Source organism: Numida meleagris, chromosome Z, assembly GCF_002078875.1.
Source record: "Numida meleagris isolate 19003 breed g44 Domestic line chromosome Z, NumMel1.0, whole genome shotgun sequence".
NCBI classification, from domain to species: Eukaryota; Metazoa; Chordata; class Aves; order Galliformes; family Numididae; genus Numida; species Numida meleagris.
This window is the reverse complement of record NC_034438.1, coordinates 31,821,100-31,838,589: the sequence shown is the minus strand read 5'-3', so window position 1 is coordinate 31,838,589 and position 17,490 is coordinate 31,821,100. Positions and strand designations below refer to the sequence as shown.

Sequence of the window (17,490 nt, the reverse complement as noted above, 5' to 3'; positions counted from 1 at the left end):
TAAATCAGATACTTCCATAAATCATAGGAAAACAGGAATATCAGAAGAACTCAGCACAGTTTATGCACCTATGTCTTTCCTTCTAAGAGCTAGCTTGACAAATGTCATTAACATAGTTATAGACAATTTCAGCAGTAATCCTAGAGATCTATTTTACAGTTGTGGAGTTGGAACATTGTGTATGTTGTAAGTCAGTAAAACAGGCGTTGTTATCAATGCACACTGCTGCCATAAAAACTGAGAGAGATTCATATGAATTTCCTTAGTACCCAGGTGACTAGAAATATGGAATGTCAAAAAACAACAAAGTGAATTTTAATTTTGCAGTTTCTTCATCATGTTTCCTCCCTCACACCTCACCCACCTCTACCAACATTCAAGAGTCAAGATGCCAGCATACCATTAAAACTGAAACAGCGGGATCACCTTCATCTGTTCATTGGCCAGCAGCTGTTGGACCCTCCACTTCTCAGGTCCCAACCCCCTTTGCTGGATATTCCTCTTCTGAACATTTGTCCCATTTAGCTTTCTCCCCATCCACTGGACACTCCTTCCCCATTGGGGTTCTTCCCGATTGCTCTTTCTTTCTTGGGCCTTCTTCTCATGGACCATCAAAGATGGACATTCTCATTTCTGAAGTGAGGGAACTAAAAGAGGAAGTAGTTAATGTGGTGCAGGAGTTGAGAAAGGTAACAGATCACCTTGGCATTTTGGTGGCCTGTGGTAGAATGAGCTCAGGTTTTATTCCAGCTTCTGGTGCTCCTTCTGAAGGTTAATGCTTTAGAAACTCCATCTAATAGATGTATTCATCTTGCAAAGGTGTACCTCAATGAAAATCTGTTAAATGTGTTTCTATGCTTTTCACTGAATTCTCTACATTGTTGTTTATCAAAGCATATTTTAAAGTGGTTTATGTCTTGTTAGTAACTTTCTTTACACCTACCTTTGTATTTTTTAATATTTCAAAATACTCTTTAAACAATGTATGGACACACACGTATATATATGTATACATATACACGTATTTATATATGCCTTAGGGATCAAGCTGAATTTTCTGTTTTTAACAGGTGTATTGTGTGCACAATAATAAAAAGCTGCCACTATTAGTTTCCATAATATCAGTGATATTAAGTAAGGGGTACTTTTCATCAAGAGCAAGTTTTCAAAGTACATATACAGAGAATCCTAGAGTTCTAGGACCAAATGCATACATATGATGTTTTTGTACACAATTGATTTTTTTAAGCCACCTCAGCTTCCACCTGCTGAGGATACAAATACAATCTCTGTTGCGTTATTATTATACCACGTATAGACTTTAAAGCACTCTCACACAGCAATGGATGATGAAAATATTTCTGATGCATGAACTTCTTTGCTCAGTTTAAGATAAATTTAGAAGGAAGGGATGCCATTCAGAGGGACCTGGACATTTTCAAAGAGTGGTCACATGAGAGCCTAATGAGATTTAACAAAGCCAAGTGCAAAGTGTTGCACTTTGGTTGAGGCAATCCCAGATACAAGTACAGAAGAACTCATTGAGAGTGGGTCTGTGGAGAAGGACCTGGGGGTCCTGATGGATGAAAAGGTGGACGTGAGCCAGCAGTGTGCTCTCACAGCCTGGAAGGCCCACAGTATCCTGGACTGCTTCAGAAGTGGAGTGGCCAGCAGGGCGAGGGAGATTATTCCCTTCTACTGTGCCCTTGCAAAGCCCCAGCTGGAGTACTGTGTCCAGACCTGGGGCCCCCAGCACAGGAAAGACATGGAGCCATTGGAGTGGGTCCAGGGGAGGGCCGCTAACATGACCAGAGGGCTGGACCACCGCTCCTTGGAAGAAAGGTTGAGGGATCTGGGCTTGTTTAGCTTGGAGAAGAGAAGGCTCAGGGGAGACCTCACTGTGGCATTTCAGAAGGGAGCTTACAAGCAGGAAGGTGACCAACTTTTTACACTGTCCAACAGTGATAGGTCAGGGGGGAATGGCTTTAAACTAAAAGAGGGGAGAATTAGGTTAGATGTTTGGAAGAAATTTTTTACTCAGAGAGTGGTGAGGCATTGGCACAGGCTGCCCGGAGAGGTTGTGAATGCTCCATCCCTAAAGGCATTCAAGTCAAGGTCGGATGGAATCCTGGACAGCCTGATCTGGCAGGTGGCAACCCTGTCCATGGCAGGGAGGATGGATCTAGATGATCTTTAAGGCCCCCTTCAACCTAAATCATTTAATGATTTTAGGATTCTATGATAACGTTTTTGCTGTCCTGCTAATGGATTATTTACTTTCTTTGCCTTTTAAATTAACATAGCTTTTAAAAACTCCTTCAACTCTTTTTCTATACCTAGTGTTTTTTAAGCCCTGTATATAAAAGGGCATTTTCTTCTTTATAAATACAACATTTAACTTTAAGTACCAGTAGTTCTCTTAAAGTTGGCACTACAGAAAGAAAAGTAAATATATTCACTATAGATTTAATTTTAAAAAAGCCTATCGTGGAAGAACCACTTTTTTTTTTTAAAAAAAAGAAGACATAATGTCTGTTCATTAATAGCTAAAAACATCTTGTTCTGCTACCAGGAAAAAATGTGAAGAATGCAATTTGTAGCCTCCCAGGCAAATCTTCCGTGCTAATGCTGTTGTTTACTTCCACAATGCTGCTACCAACATAATAGCTGATAACTGGCTAAGAGAGAAAAGCCATAGAAAAGAATTCTCTGTGGGTTGCTCCGAAAGTAATACCTCCTATTTCTTTCCATGGAAAATACAACAGATACAATGAGCACAATAACACTAATTTGATTGAACAAATTCTCACCTACAGAACATTGTTTTCCAGCATAGTCACCACCATTAGCTATGCACTTTTGTTGGTGATGAGTATGCATACTATGTGTGTAAAAACTTGCATTAGCGGAGGTTACCCACTGTTGCTGTCACCACAACTTAAACACGACACCCACCGCCTCACTGTGCTCACATCCACTATTTGGTCTCCGCCAACATTCAGCAGGCATCGACAAATGTCAATGGGTGCCGTTTTTTCCTCATGAAAGAATTTGGTGACGCACCTTTGATTCCTACACATTTCCATGTCAGGTACCATTCTGTCAGACTGTCCCTCTGCTGCCATCTGTCACATGGTAACAACATGTAAGGGAGTATTGCTGAGAAGGTTCAACCTCTACTGCCATACTGCCAACATCCATCCTTGATTTTGTGGGCCAACATAGTAAAACAGGAGGCATTACTTTCAGAGCAGCCCTCATATAACATCTTTAGACCAATTTTCAACTGGTTCATAAGGTTTTTCTAATATTCAGAGCAGCAGATGACGAAGTTACAACTGGGCAGAGTACGAACCTGACTTTCCTTCAGCCCATGTACACTTCAAATTCTGAATGACTGAAGAATAACAAAATGTTCAGAAGGAAGGACAGAAAGACAAATACAGTGTGAGACACAGTAAGACATTTACAAAAAGGTTTGATTTTTTGCATTTCTGGAAGTGACTGTTATTTGCTCAATAAAGTCATTAAAAAAAAATCATTATAGGATCTTTGTCTTTTATTTTGAAAAATATAATGTGACAAGACCTATTAATTTGCATTTTCAACAAATAACTAGTGAGTAGAATACACTCAGGGCTAGTACATTTTTTCTCCCATATATACCAGTGAAAGATGTAAATGTAAAAGGATGTTTTACATATATGCATAGCACCTATGCAGTTACTGACACTAGTGACAAAATGCATGTCTTAAAGCAAGATTTGTCCCAGAAGCTGTTATTTGTAATTGTCCTACTCCAATGTTGCCAAATAATAAGCTTCAGTATTAGTTTTGAAACTTCTCAGACACTTTAAATGTCAGAAATTGCAGATTAAGTATTATTCTGTATGATCTTACCTATTTTTCAGTTACCAAAGAAATTGCTATTTAGTACTTCATGAATGACAGGTTTCTGCATTGCCTATATTTTTTCATTTGTGATACAGTCATGACAAGGAAATATGGTGAACACATACATTTTTTAGGCACTTCTTTTTGTCTTTATTAACAGATTGTTTCTATGCTATGTACATTGATAAATTTGAAAAAGTTCTTCACTTCTTCTTTTAACTACTTTCATGTAGACTGTATCAAACTTGATCGTAGTCATCTGTGAGTTGATGATTTTATCTTAGCTCAAAACCATTCCCCAAGTGGATCTATAATTAAGTTAATATAGCACACCTATTAAACCACCCTAAAGGTACAAATATAGACTACAATAGTCATAAAAAGGAGATGCCATAACCTAAATGCCCCTAAATCAACAACTTACCTTAAATTTGAAATTGTGAATAATTTTCTGACTTCTGCAGTTAAGGTTACAGTATTGATTTCATTTTCGAGGCCAAGTTGCTTGGATCTCAGTAATAATAAGATGCTATTAATAAGACGCTCTACCTTTTTTCCTTTGGATTACTTTCTGTAGGATAATTTAATTAATGACTAAAATGTAAAAGTCTGTATAATTTGTTTGACTTTTTAATTAGTTTTTCTCACAGTCTCCCATAGTGCTCTTTTACCACAGCTATCTACTGGATTTACACCTCTTAACAATGATTCATAGCTGATTAAATGGCCCAGTCTGTTTCTACAGGGAAAAAGTTAAATAAAGAAGTAGTGAAATGCCTAAAATACATTCTAGTTGGTTAAAGGTTATTTATGGCAATACAGTGTACTTGGAGCACTGTGTGAGTTTGGAAATGAAGGTATACACATTTTCATGAAGGAGAGCAGAGAAAAGCAGAGCTAGGATAAAGATCAGGACAGGACAGGTCACATTTGCCTTAAATTTCTTATAGTATATTCTGTTCTATGTACTAGCAAAGTGTATTTTTGATTTCATGCTTTTTATTTCCAAAATCAGCCCTTTTATTTGCAATGCCTACTCCGTGCTTGACCAGTAGCCACCCCACTGAGCTTTGAGTTACTGATGAGTACTTCCTTTATGACATCTGATGGGCTGCGCTGGTGTAGAGGTGGCTGGGTAAGCTGACCCTGACTTCTGGGGGATGAGTGAGGCAGAAGGGCTGTGAAGGTGAAGTCTGGACTCTGTTACTGGCCCCTTTGGGTCCCTGCAGATTCGGTGACATTATCACCTTCCTTCCACTGTAACAGCCCAGCTCTTTACAGGCAGACAAGTGACACCTGCATCTTGGGGTCTCAGCTGCACAGTGCTTTTGGTACGTGGCATGTAAGGTGAGGAAGGCTGACTACCTTTATGTCAGCAGAATAATGCATGGAAAAAAAATGTTTTCCACCAGAAACAGTAGAATTATGATAACATGTTCATGCTGAATATGGTTAGTGACACTGGATCAGTCAGAAACATTCCTGTGAGGCTTCCTGTTACCTTCTGATGAAGGGTAAGAATTAAGAATTCCTGCTTGATGTTCTTGCAGAGAAGCACATCATAGTTTCAGCCTAATCTTAGTGGGAATAGATGTAAATTTAAAGACAAATAATCTCAATTCTAATAACACTATCAAACAACTGTTACGGGATTAAGTTCATGTATCGTGTCCTATTCGTAAACATTTTTTGAAATTTCTTGGGGATATGGAGGGTTTTGATGTTTTTATATTCAACATCAATGTTCTAATCTGGCCATCATAACTTTCCTCTTTTCCTTTTTCATAAACTGCTCTTTTTAAAAAAATGAAATTAAAAAAAAAAGTTCATTTAGGAAATGCATATGCAGGTTTCCAAAATATGCTGACTTAAACAAGCATTCTCTAGAATTATAATTTTCAAATGTTAGTGTTTTTTAAATTTCTTGAGTGGGAATTGTTCTGAATTGTTTTGCTTTATGCTTGTAATAAGTAGGATACCCTGTAAGGCAAGGAATAAATTTGTTTTTATCGAGTTAGTCACATGCAGCAATAAAAAGCATACTGCAACTTGTTTGCATGGAGGCCTTTTTTTTTTTTTTTTCTGTGATATGCCAGGATTTGCAAGCGCAGGTATATACAACCCATCTGTCCAACTCCTTTCCTCCTTAGGCAAAAAAAAAATCAAGTTTAATACATCCCACAGAATATGAGGACTGGACAGAGAACTGTTGGCAATACTCTGCAAGTCTGCATAGACAATAGAGATGAGGAAAATGATGTTTATTCCATCTGAAGAGTTTCTGCATCTCATGGTATTTCAGTTAGTTGAAAGTTCTCACATCACTTTTTTCACATAGGTATGCCAGTGCTTTTTGAGAAATGCAAAAAAGATGAATATAGAATGGACACAGAAATAGTTAAACTGCCATTGGAATATTTTTTTTTCTTGCTTTGCTATAGCTTTTCTGAACTGGAATATCATTTAGTGTTTTGCTCACCAGCTTGCAGTACTGAACACAGCATTTTAAGAAATTCTAGTCTAGTTCCTCTTAGTTTTTTCACTACTGATCAGAAGATATAGTAGAAGGAAATTGTTTTGCTGCTGTGAAATGGCAGAACAGCACAACAAAGTGTTAGATTAGCCTTGGGCATGGCTGCTGACAGGATAGCTATTGTCATAGTCTGATAGACTGGTTTCTTCAGCATTGGAGGTGTGCCTGTAAAAATAACATTGGAGCTAAATAGACTGATCTGAAGATAGGGATTACCAAGTGTTTGTACACTGAAGTATTCTACTCTAGTATAAAATTTTCAGACATAAACTGCTTTCCTATACTTGATGTAGAAGCAAAAATAAAACTGAGGTCAGTTTTTTAAACTTGAAGAGAGCATTTCTCTTTATACCTTCACCCTGGCTGTTTCTCAAATTCAGAACATTCACAGCTGCTAAGCAATATGTCTATGTGCCTTCATGTAAGACCTCACTGCTTCTTTCAAGTGAGAATACACGAGTCTTCACACTGGGAGCTGCTATATGTTTCTTAGAGAGTCATCAGACATAACTGATCTTGATGGTTTTTTTGGTTGATTTTCCTCTCATGAAAACATTGATTATCAAAACTGATTTTCTTTTCATGACAAGAAATTGTTTGGAAAGCTTCTGCCTGTTCCCAGATAAAACTTGCAGTGAAGTAGAATGAGACACTAATAAGCTAATGATTAGTACAGAGATTTCAATACCAGGAGACGCAGACACTAGACTTTATCTCTGCCTGATGCTGAGCAGAAATGCAATCGTTCTTTGTTCCCCATATCAAGCACTTATGACATCAAACTGGTTAGGTCTTTCTCTTCTATTTACTCATAAAAATATCACAGTTCCTTTGTTTTTCCCCGAGGAATAAAAATGAATTAAAATGTTTTGATTTTCAAGATTCTTGTTTTCCATCAAGCCTTTAGGAGACCTGGAAAAGCCTTTTTCTTACATGAGAGAGAGGTGGTAGTGCTTTATAGTCACTCAGCTGTCCATACTCAGTGTTTGGTGCCTCACTAAGACACACAGATAAGAAATACTCAATGCCTTTAATGTTAAAGTACATCTGTATGCTGCTGTGCTTGTACGAAGTGGCAGTTCTTGTTCTGCACATGCAGTGGTGTAAAACAAAGTGAGTTCTCCTGAGCACGATGGGATTTGCCTTAATTCCTCATCATATTACAGCTATCTGCTGTGAATTCAAAATCTTCCTGTGTTTCCACATGTGCTTCACGCAAGCATACCTACAACACATGGTAAAGGTAGTGGAGTGAGGCCCCTCTGTATATGATGTACTCTGGAAACAGAAATAAGCTCAGGTACAGCCTCTGGGAAGCGATCGGTTCATTTAAAATTGTAGCTTGAAGGGATGGGTCTAATAGCTTGCTGCTGATGCTATGGATTTCGTGTCTTTCCCGCTTTCCCTACAGCTCTAAAACCAGTAAGCTGAACATGGTTTTATCTTCATTTCTCTGGAGGCGATGCAACACTGATGAGTTGTAAATGAATCTTAACAGACTGCTGTCTGCAGAATTGTTCTGTGTAAGGGAAGACCAGTGAAATTAATCAGTACAAAACATATTAATGAGTAGAGATAAAGAATAAATTGGATTAAAAAATTTAATATTTGTTTTTTTACTTCTTCCTACTCTGCTCTTGAGCATGTCTCCTGACCAGGAAAGAGAAGCTGCCCTGTTGTGGTACTATACAAGAGAGCAGGTCAGGCATCCAGAAACAGGCTGGTGGATGTTCAAACCTGCCTCAGACCTCTGCCTGCTTCCTTCCGGTCAAGCTCTCAGAACAGGTGTCTTGAAGACTGCTGTGTCGATGCGACACTCATCCAGGGAGATGCTTGGATCACAAACTGCTTCAGACTGAGGAAAAGGGTCTTTGCTTTGAAGAGCCAATTGTCAAAATTCATGTCTCATTAGTGTTTCCTAAGGTTCTTTGGAAATGAACAACACTTTAATTAAAGGCTGACGTAAACACATTTCTGCACACTCTTTCCCTGCAGCATTTTATCACATTAAAATTGATCAAAATTGTTGCCTTGGGCTGTCTTGAACAGATATACATCTGGAGCACCATTTGTGCAAGCTGCTGATGAGCAGGCTGCATACGCTGTGCTTCACAGCAGTTCTGCTGCCTTCCTACGTAGACAGATTCACCTGGTAGGGAGATGATATGATCTAACTCTTTTTTCATTTGATTAATCCCTTACTTCTTTGATGTGATGTTTTAAAAATTATAACTTGCCCGTTTGGGTGCATAATTACTGCATCATCACAGTGATATAGGAATACAGGCAAGAATGATTAGGAATAGGACTAAGAATTTAAAAAACCACAACCATCCATTTTTCGCATTTGAAGAAAGTTCGAGGCAGGACAGGACACAGTGTGTTCTGATTAATGTTGATCTTTTGATAATTTTGTCCAAGTGTTTTTGGCATCTTCCTGCTCTTCATATATACTTAGCATTTTTCCAAAAGTCTAAAAATAAATCACACTGGAAACTGCTTTATTTTCATTCCCCATGTAATAAGGATTGGAATCTCATTCCTGAAACCTTGACACACACTAAAGAGCAAGCAACCTATTTTTGTGACCTTCATTGGTCACTCATTATGCAGTTATCAGTGTATAACTAAGCTGTGTGTGGGAAATAGACTATATCTCATGATGTGGAAAAAATCAACTCTGTTTCAAAATGAGAAAAATGTGTGTTTTCCGTTGTGTAGAAGTGACTGGTAAAATCACATTGAGTCTCTCTATCGCTTTTACTCGCTCTGCTTTATTTAAGGCACTGCAAAACTAAGGGCAGTGAACAACTGTTTTGCCTTTTTTCAGCCTCTTTTCATTTCCGTAACCGGTGACTCTCCAGAGAACTGTAACCAGTGTGCTTCCCTTCCTTATGACAGCTATAAGCTCCTCACCTGGTCAAGGAGGAGACGGCTGAAGCCTTTTTTCCTAACATACACAGTTCTTGTTCTGACTCCCTTGTCAGCTGCATCTGTTCCTTGGCAGTGAGAGGCCCATGAATGCCCCGTTACGATGTCAGTGCATGCAGAATGCCAGGGAAGCTGCTATCTGAATCATTTTGCAGTGCCAAGTGCATGATTTTAACGGCAAAGCTGCCACATGTGCTGTAGCTATTATTCTTTGCACTTACTTCTGCTATGTACAAGACTTCTGAAAGTACTTCGTGGTAGTGTGCCACACAGCGTATGTTGAAGTCCCTATTTTGGCTGTTCATGAATATTTTTCTGGCAGTGCTGAATTTTCTGCTAGTGACTACCAGAGGCATTCAACTTGGTGAGGAAATAGTCTTCTGCATGAGAATTTTGTTGCATTTGCTTTGTAGTTTACTCTGTCTTCGGTGTGCTGACTGCAATTCTTTTCCCTGTAACTAGGAGCAGAAGAAAATGACACGTTTTTAAAGGAACTGCTAGCGTTATCATAGTCACCAATCTCCTTTTCAGAAGATTCTTTTCACATTAGTGATGCCTCTGGGGGGTTAATGGATATTCTAATTACATTGCACTTCATGTAGCATTCCTCTTCTGAGAAACTAAAATATTTTGGTTTTGAAAAATACAACAACTTTTGCTTGTTTAATGAAGTAACAGCCACCAACCAAATTAAATCTCTGCTGCATTCCAGCAATCAAAGATGCTGACGCATGCAGAACTTCAGGAGCTAGGCAACTCTTTCTTTCATGAATTCTTTTGCTGAATATGGGCTTCACATAAGGAAGAGATTTTCCACCTCCAGCCCATGTTTTTTTTTCCTTTGGAAAACTCAACATCAGTACTTCTACTTTGAAGAAAAATTCAACTTTCTGTACATTCTCTTATTTGCAATGGCCTACATGTGGTCAAGCCAGAAAGATACGTGGTTACCGATATCTTCTGTAACAACTATTGACAAACAGAAAGCTGTAGTGGGAGGCTGTATCTAAAAGCTGTTAGAAACACTTCTTTTTTTTCTCAGACTTTGCAGTGTTTCTGTGGTGACAGAGTGTTCACGCAATGTACCACAATACAAAGACAAAATATTTGGTTGATTCTGTATCATGACTCTTATAAAACCCCACTTCTGTTGTGGAAGTGTGGAACTAGGAGCTTGTATTAAGAAGCTAGGACTGTCATTCAAGCAGAAAATAAAAACGCCACGAAATATTTCAAAGTTGTTCCAGAACACGTGCCCTTTTGTTGGTTTGGTAGATTATGCAAAACTTAGTTTAAGAAAATTGTCTTTCAGTTTTAAAAAGGATTTTCTATCTTAGCAGAATAAATATTCAACCAGACTGTAACCATTTGGCAATTTCTTCTTTGCTGCCTGCTGATGGCTTCACAAAAGCAAAAATATTCCTCCATTTTCTTCAACAATTATTTATTCACGAAATTTTTATAAGACAGTTGGAGGTGCCTCTGTTAGCACTCAGCATTTTTGATAACAACAGAAAATTGCAACAGATCAGTATAATAAAAAACATACAGCAGCCTTTGTCATATCTGTTAAAACAGACAGAGCGCTGGATTGCTTTGCTGTAAAGCAATTCCTTGATCTTGTTGAGTGCTTCCCTGAATAAAATCCTTTCTCAGCAGCCTTTCTGAGGGGGTACACTGCCAAGGTGTTAGGGAAATGAGCAGATGTGCCAGCCAGGAGCAAAGGGCAGGAGAGGTGTTGCAGGGGGCAGTGGAGGAGCACTTGTAGAATCAGCCATGCCTGGCAGCAGTGCCTCTGTAGAGTTTGGCCGTGCTTGCAAGGCAGGTGGGCAATGCAGTCTTATTAGGGGAGAAAGGCTTTCAGGGCCAAACCTCTCACATAAACTCCAGTCAGTTCAGAAGGTATTGGTCTGATTTGGTCTCCATAGTGTGTTCCCACTTACAGAGATCTTCCAAGAAGATTTCATGTTCTTTAGAATAGCAAAATACAGTGTGCTAATATAAGAAGTGCCAAAATCACTTTAAGGATGAACATGGTCCACGTAGGAAAGTCAGCTGCATCATGGCCCCAATCCAGTAAATTACTTAAGAAATGAGTTTCACTTTAAGCATGTCTTAGTCCCACTGATTTGAAATGGAACACACTTACAGTGCTGATGTATGTCCTATTAAAAAATATTAAAATTAACTTTGAAATAATTTAATTTGATTCAAAGTGCAGTTAATTAACTTAAACTTTTGGAAGGAATTCAGTGTTTTTGCTTGGTGCAATATCAGTAACCGTGGATGGTAGAAATCATTTGCTTTTCCCTGCTATGCAGCAAACAACCTTCATGTAGCAAATTTTGTTGATACGGGAACTGGGAGGAAGAGGTGGGAAGGCCCTACTTGACACATGGAAAACATGAAATAGAGGAGTTAAAGCATCCTTTATTCTTAGGAACGTTACATTGTTTCAGTATGGTTTTGGAAAGGGTTAAGGGAAGGATTTTGAAATAACAAAATAATACTGTAAAATGGCATGTGCATGGCAGTTACCCTACACACCTGAGTGTAGGTGTTCCATTAAAAAATGCAATAACTATTATGTGGCTGTTGAAGGAGCAGATGATTTGGTGATGTTGTGGGGAGCTTAGAAGTATCTAGGGAGGTTCTGAAGACATGCATTTCTTTGCTGTTTGGCTTGTCTGGTATGAAAGGAATGCAGTTTCTATTTTGCAGGACAAAGACCAGCTATTGGATTATTATTCATTCTCAAGTTGGAAAGTGATAGTTTAAAAGTAGTTTATTGGTCATAGGGGAGTTGGGTGACCAAACAATATTTATGCAAGAACTGCAAAAATAAATATCTTCAGTTTACAAAATCATGTGCCCTGAGATGGGCCTCTAAGTTAATGTCATTGCGCTGTTTAATTTTACTTTATCTTGTTATTGCAGATATGTCTTCTCCTACAATGAAGAAACCTGAAAAGCCTTTGTTTAGTCCTACTTCTCCCCAGGATTCTTCACCGAGACTGAGCACTTTTCCCCAGCATCACCACCCAGGAATCCCAGGAGTTGCACAGAGTGGTGAGGATTACAGAGGAGGAAGAAATTCCTCCCTATTTGTCTTCTGATCTTTCCTACTGTGTGATAGTGATGCCTTTTTACAGTATTATGTAGATACCTAACACCATTTATATGACTGATGAGAACAGGAACAGAACTGAATACATTGCAGAGGTTGTGGTAACCTTGCAGAGACTCTCATTAAGCTGACTTCAGGTAGTCTGACGGCTGCAAGACACTGGAAATAATTCACGATTAGCCAGTGAATGAGACAAGCTCTTAACTGAATAAAGAAAGTGATGGAGGAAACATTCTCTCTGTTTTTCCTCATTCTACTTGCATCCTTTTTTTTTTATTATTGTTTCTATGAATGTATTGTATTCAAATACCAGAATAGGTAGGATTTCATACAGAAGAGAATTCACCATTATATTCATTATGTGAAATAAGTGCCAGTGCTTCTTTTGAATTCTCTGTGATAAATGACTTTCAACTTCTTTTTTTTTTTTTAATTCCACAGTAAATCTGTACTAAAACTTCACTTCAAATGTGAAGGAACAGTAATGGATTGCATGTTATCTTGTGGGCTTAATAGTAATGACAGGGAAATTCCATCACTGAGGTCTGTTTAATTTGAGAGGTGAGAGTTACCCTGATTCTTCAGATGAGAACACAGTACATGGAAGTCTTCCCTCAGTGACTCATCACATCTCCTTATAAACTGCATAGAAAGGGCTTAATTTCTTCAGCAGAACTGGATGTTTTGAAGACTGAAGCAAATGTGAGCTCTCTCTTTTCTTTCACATGCAGTTCTAATTTGAGAAGTTTCTCTTTTGTGATTTCTCTATGATCTCCAGGTCTTGTCTTTCAATTTACATGTAGCGACTACATCCCCCTTAACATCTTCTTACTCTGTTGTGAAGGGAAGCCTGGACTCATTCTGTTCTGTGTGGGTTTCCACCACACTCAATCACAACGGAAATGACGGATGAGATGGAACGGATATATTCCTACTCACTTGAGTTTGTTTTGCACAACTCCCATGACGGAGCAGTAAATAATGTTTTATACTTTAACAGAGTTGGTGGAGCTGTGATTAAAATAAAACAAGTCTGTGTCAGAAGAAGTTTCTGCAATTACTTTTGACCCCACACTTATGTGTTGACATTTATATTTGCTTTAGTGTATAATTTTTAGGGTATGTGTTTGAGTAGCAAGATATAATTGTAACCTAATTCTGTAGATGAGCTATTTAACTCACTGGGAGATCTGATCGCTATTTGTATAGTATATTCTATTCTGTCAGTGAGCAATGTTTTGGGGATTTGCAAGGTTTTGATTACAAAGTACAGCAGTTTTGGAACATTTCTAGCAAGGGCAAACTTTCATTTGGTCTCAGCTCAAAAATAGCAATCCACTTAAAAATTAATCTGGAAAAACGCAGAGACATCAGAGATGGTCCAGTAGAGCACTGTTGGTGTGCTTGTGCTGATACAGTACAGAAATGTGATGTGATGATATTCATGAACAGTTTGTAAAACACCCTGCTTACACAGATCAGATTTTGCACCCTCCCACTAATGGAAATGAGCACAGCGCTGTCTTTTCTTTACTTTCACTGAAGTCAGCCCCGCCTTCTAACAAACCACAAAGTAGGTGCCCACCAGCTGTGCAGCAAGGGCGAAGGCGGGTGTCTGTGCAGCCCAGGAGAGGAACACTCTCCACTTCCAGCTGGATGAAGCAGCCATGGCAGGACAAGCCATACATTCCTTTCATTATGAAAACACTGCTGGTTGTTTAGACATGACATATAGTCTATAGATAGAGAAGATTGTGTTTGTAAGGGCTGGGAAGAAAGTGAATGTAAAGAAAAATATGTACCGTGTAGAACCCTTTTTATTTGCCAGAGATATTTTCATTGGATGGACTTGTTTCCCAGGCCCTGAAGTTGAATGTTCATTAGCATTTTCACAAAGGTCAGCTAATTATTCATGACGTTATTGCTGAGCAGTTACTACCCATCCCCACATGAAGCAGGTAGAGTGTGATACAGTGCACTCTTAATTTTCTTAAGACATGGTGACTGTGTTCTCCTCTGTTGGAATGATGTGACTGAAAGCATAGGTTTTATCTATTTAGTAAAATATTTATTTTGTTTATTTAGGCTACAAATTGGAAAATTCTGTATTGAAGTGTTTTATGGTAGAGAATAATTACTGCCTGAAGAAAAATAATAAAAAATAAATAAATGAAGGCATAACCCACAAAATCAGAGCAAGTTTTTGTATTTATGAATTTGAAAGAGAATTGCTTTCCATTATCTGTGAGGGAGAACATGGAAGATTTTCTGTAAGGATACCATGAAACATGAGTATGATGTGCTGGTTTATAACTGACTTCTTATTTTTCTTACTGTAACACAGAGATGAAGAATTTTAGAAGAAACAAGATGCGAAGTAATTTTAATTTTATTTTATCTTATCCAGTCATCTCAACTAGAACTCCACCTTCACCTTCACCGTTGCCATTTCCAGCACAAGCTATTCTCCCTCCTGCCCCGTCTAGTTACTTCTCTCATCCAACGATCAGATATCCTCCCCACCTGAATCCTCAGGATACTCTGAAGAATTATGTACCTTCTTACGACCCGTCCAGTCCGCAGACTAGCCAGGTACTGTAAAACCATGCAAACCCTCCAAAAGCAATCCAGTGAGGAATGTGTATCTCTTCCGAGGTGCTTAGACCAATATCTCACTAGTTTTGCTCTCAGAGAAAGCTGGGAGCTGGAGCACTTTTCCTGTTTGGCATGGTTGAATAAAAGGAGCAAGATAGTCATATCGACTCACTGTTGCTCTGCCAAGCAAAAGAGAAATGCTTGCACCGAGTGCTCTGACAGTACCAACACCACCAAGCCCCATCCCACATCCCTCCTGCAGGCTAGGTGCCACTGTGGCCTGAGTGTCAGGACAGAGGTGAAGCTCCTGCTGCAGGATGGAGCCAGGCATCTGCTGATACGTGCATACACATTTACACACATGCACAAACATACCAATATATTTTCAGACCAGCAATTAAAATAAAGTCTGTCAAGGTAATGCTTTTGCACTGTTTCATAGACACCTGACATTGCACAGATGTAAAGACATTTAGTGGGCACAGCGCAGATCCCTGGACTTGTTTTTCCTTTCTTCTGTAGAGAATGTGCAGCAGCGGATGAGTTTCTGGCTGCTCCACTCATTCAGGCTTGTCTCTGATACTGGAAATTAACATGGTTTTCATTAGAGAAGTAATTTGTAAAGGACTGTGTGCAAAACGGCTTTCCATGATAGCATCAGCACACAGCATTAACATATGATCTGCACTATGGGATAAAGGGCAGCTGAGTCTTGGTCTGTCAATGCTTGGAGTACTTCCAGTGTCAGAGTAATGTAATCTTTGCAGCTTGGACTGGTATCTGGTTTTGATGTCTCGTCTGAAATGCTCCTGTGGAGTCCTGTAGCTTGTGCTGTAGCATGTGTTTGTGAGAGCCTTTGTAATGCACTGAAGTGGCAGCAGGCAGGTTTTCCTGCTCCCAAGAATTAGGTTCCTTTGGAAGGGCTGTCTTGTCAGGGGTGAGGAGATTGTTGTGTTGGTGTGGTGTTTTGTTTTTTTTTTTCACAAATAACGACAGACCTTTCAGTATGTGTTTCAGGCACAAGAGTAGGAGAACTTGAGACTGAATCAAAGTTTCTATGTTGAATAACAAATACGGCCTCTCTGGGCTGTTCAGAAGGCCATTGTGGCTATTGTGCACATGGGCAAATGCTCCAATCCAGCTGCATGACATTCTTTGTATTTAAAAAAAAAAAAAAAAGTGGGTCCATAAAACCAAAACTTACTTCCGTGGAGGGTCTTAGCAAAGTGATTTTTGTTGGCTACAATATTAATGCAAATTAAACCAAAAAGTGAAAATGGAGCATGTCAGCTTTAGAATACAAATTGCTAACTGAGCACGAATTGAAAGTCTTTCAGTCCTATATAGCATTTTTGCTGAGACTCAGCTGGGAACATTGCACGCAGGACCTGATTTCAATTTGTGTAAAATTTCCATGAATAACAAAGTCTAATTAAGACATCCATTAAAAGTCCTTAACGTTAATTCAGTGCAGAAAATCTTAAGAGTTCTATTGGACTTTTTTTTTTTAACTGATGTCTTAATTAGGCACTATTATGGGAAAAATTATGCAAATTAAAATCAGGCCCTTAGTGTTATGTGTTTCTTTAATTATTCAGTGCTCGTTTTACTTGCATGTTCATTTCTTATCTATATTAAAAGAGCAGATTAGGTGATAATCTCAGATTGCTCAGTGTTCTGGTTTGGATCGTTGCTGAAAACACGCATCAACTAAAAGAAGTATCTGACTTTCAGACAGTTGACAAATGTATTGTCTTCTGATTTTGATTTTGGGAACTGCATTCACCGAGGAGCAGAAGCACTCTCAACTCTTTGCCCAAGAAGGGTTTTATTCTTTTACCTTATCAGTAGTTAAAAGATTAATTTTACACCTCAAAAGACAAAATTTTACTCTGCTGATCCATTCAGAGTTGTAGTGAACTGAAAACATTTCCTATTCTTGGGCTGTGGCACCATAGGGAATAAAGGACAAATTGGCTTCAATTTACTACTTCTGTCACCTTTCATAACCTTTATATTAAGCTAATGTTTTTCATTTCATTTGATGTTTGATTTAGTTCCTGAGAAGAGGGGGCAGGGTTAAACAACACCAAGTATGGGATTCCAGGCATCTGCACCAGCTATTCTCTGCAATTTATTATAATTAATCACTATTATTACTGAAATCTCTTTTAAATCTAATTCTTTAAAGCTCACCTCTCAGATATCGCCTATATATTAGAGGAGTTGCATACCCAATGAAAATATCTCCACACAGAACAGCTAAAGGATGGATGTACAAAGCAGTAAAATAACAAGAACATTTTTTTTGCTTAGGAAAAGAAGCAGCCGTCTGTGAAGTTTCAGTGACAAACAGGAATTGTTCTGATACAATGGCATGCTTTGAGCCAAACAAGTTTTTCTTTTCTAA

The 17,490-nt window shown here is 38.6% G+C and overlaps 1 protein-coding gene across 9 annotated transcripts in view; it reads left to right on the top strand.

Annotated features, from left to right (window-relative positions):
- Nucleotides 1–17,490, top strand: part of NFIB (nuclear factor I B) — a 173,685-nt gene that overhangs the window by 118,984 nt on the left and 37,211 nt on the right. For 8 of the 9 annotated variants that reach the window (XM_021380313.1, XM_021380312.1, XM_021380309.1 and 5 more), the window contains 2 exons: nt 12,296–12,427; nt 14,893–15,077. In XM_021380313.1, coding sequence (XP_021235988.1) covers nt 12,296–12,427; nt 14,893–15,077 — 317 coding nt within the window. Of the gene's footprint in view, nt 1–327; nt 3,511–12,295; nt 12,428–14,892; nt 15,078–17,490 lie in introns of those variants that run through there. The other variant, XM_021380315.1, reaches the window with a different exon arrangement.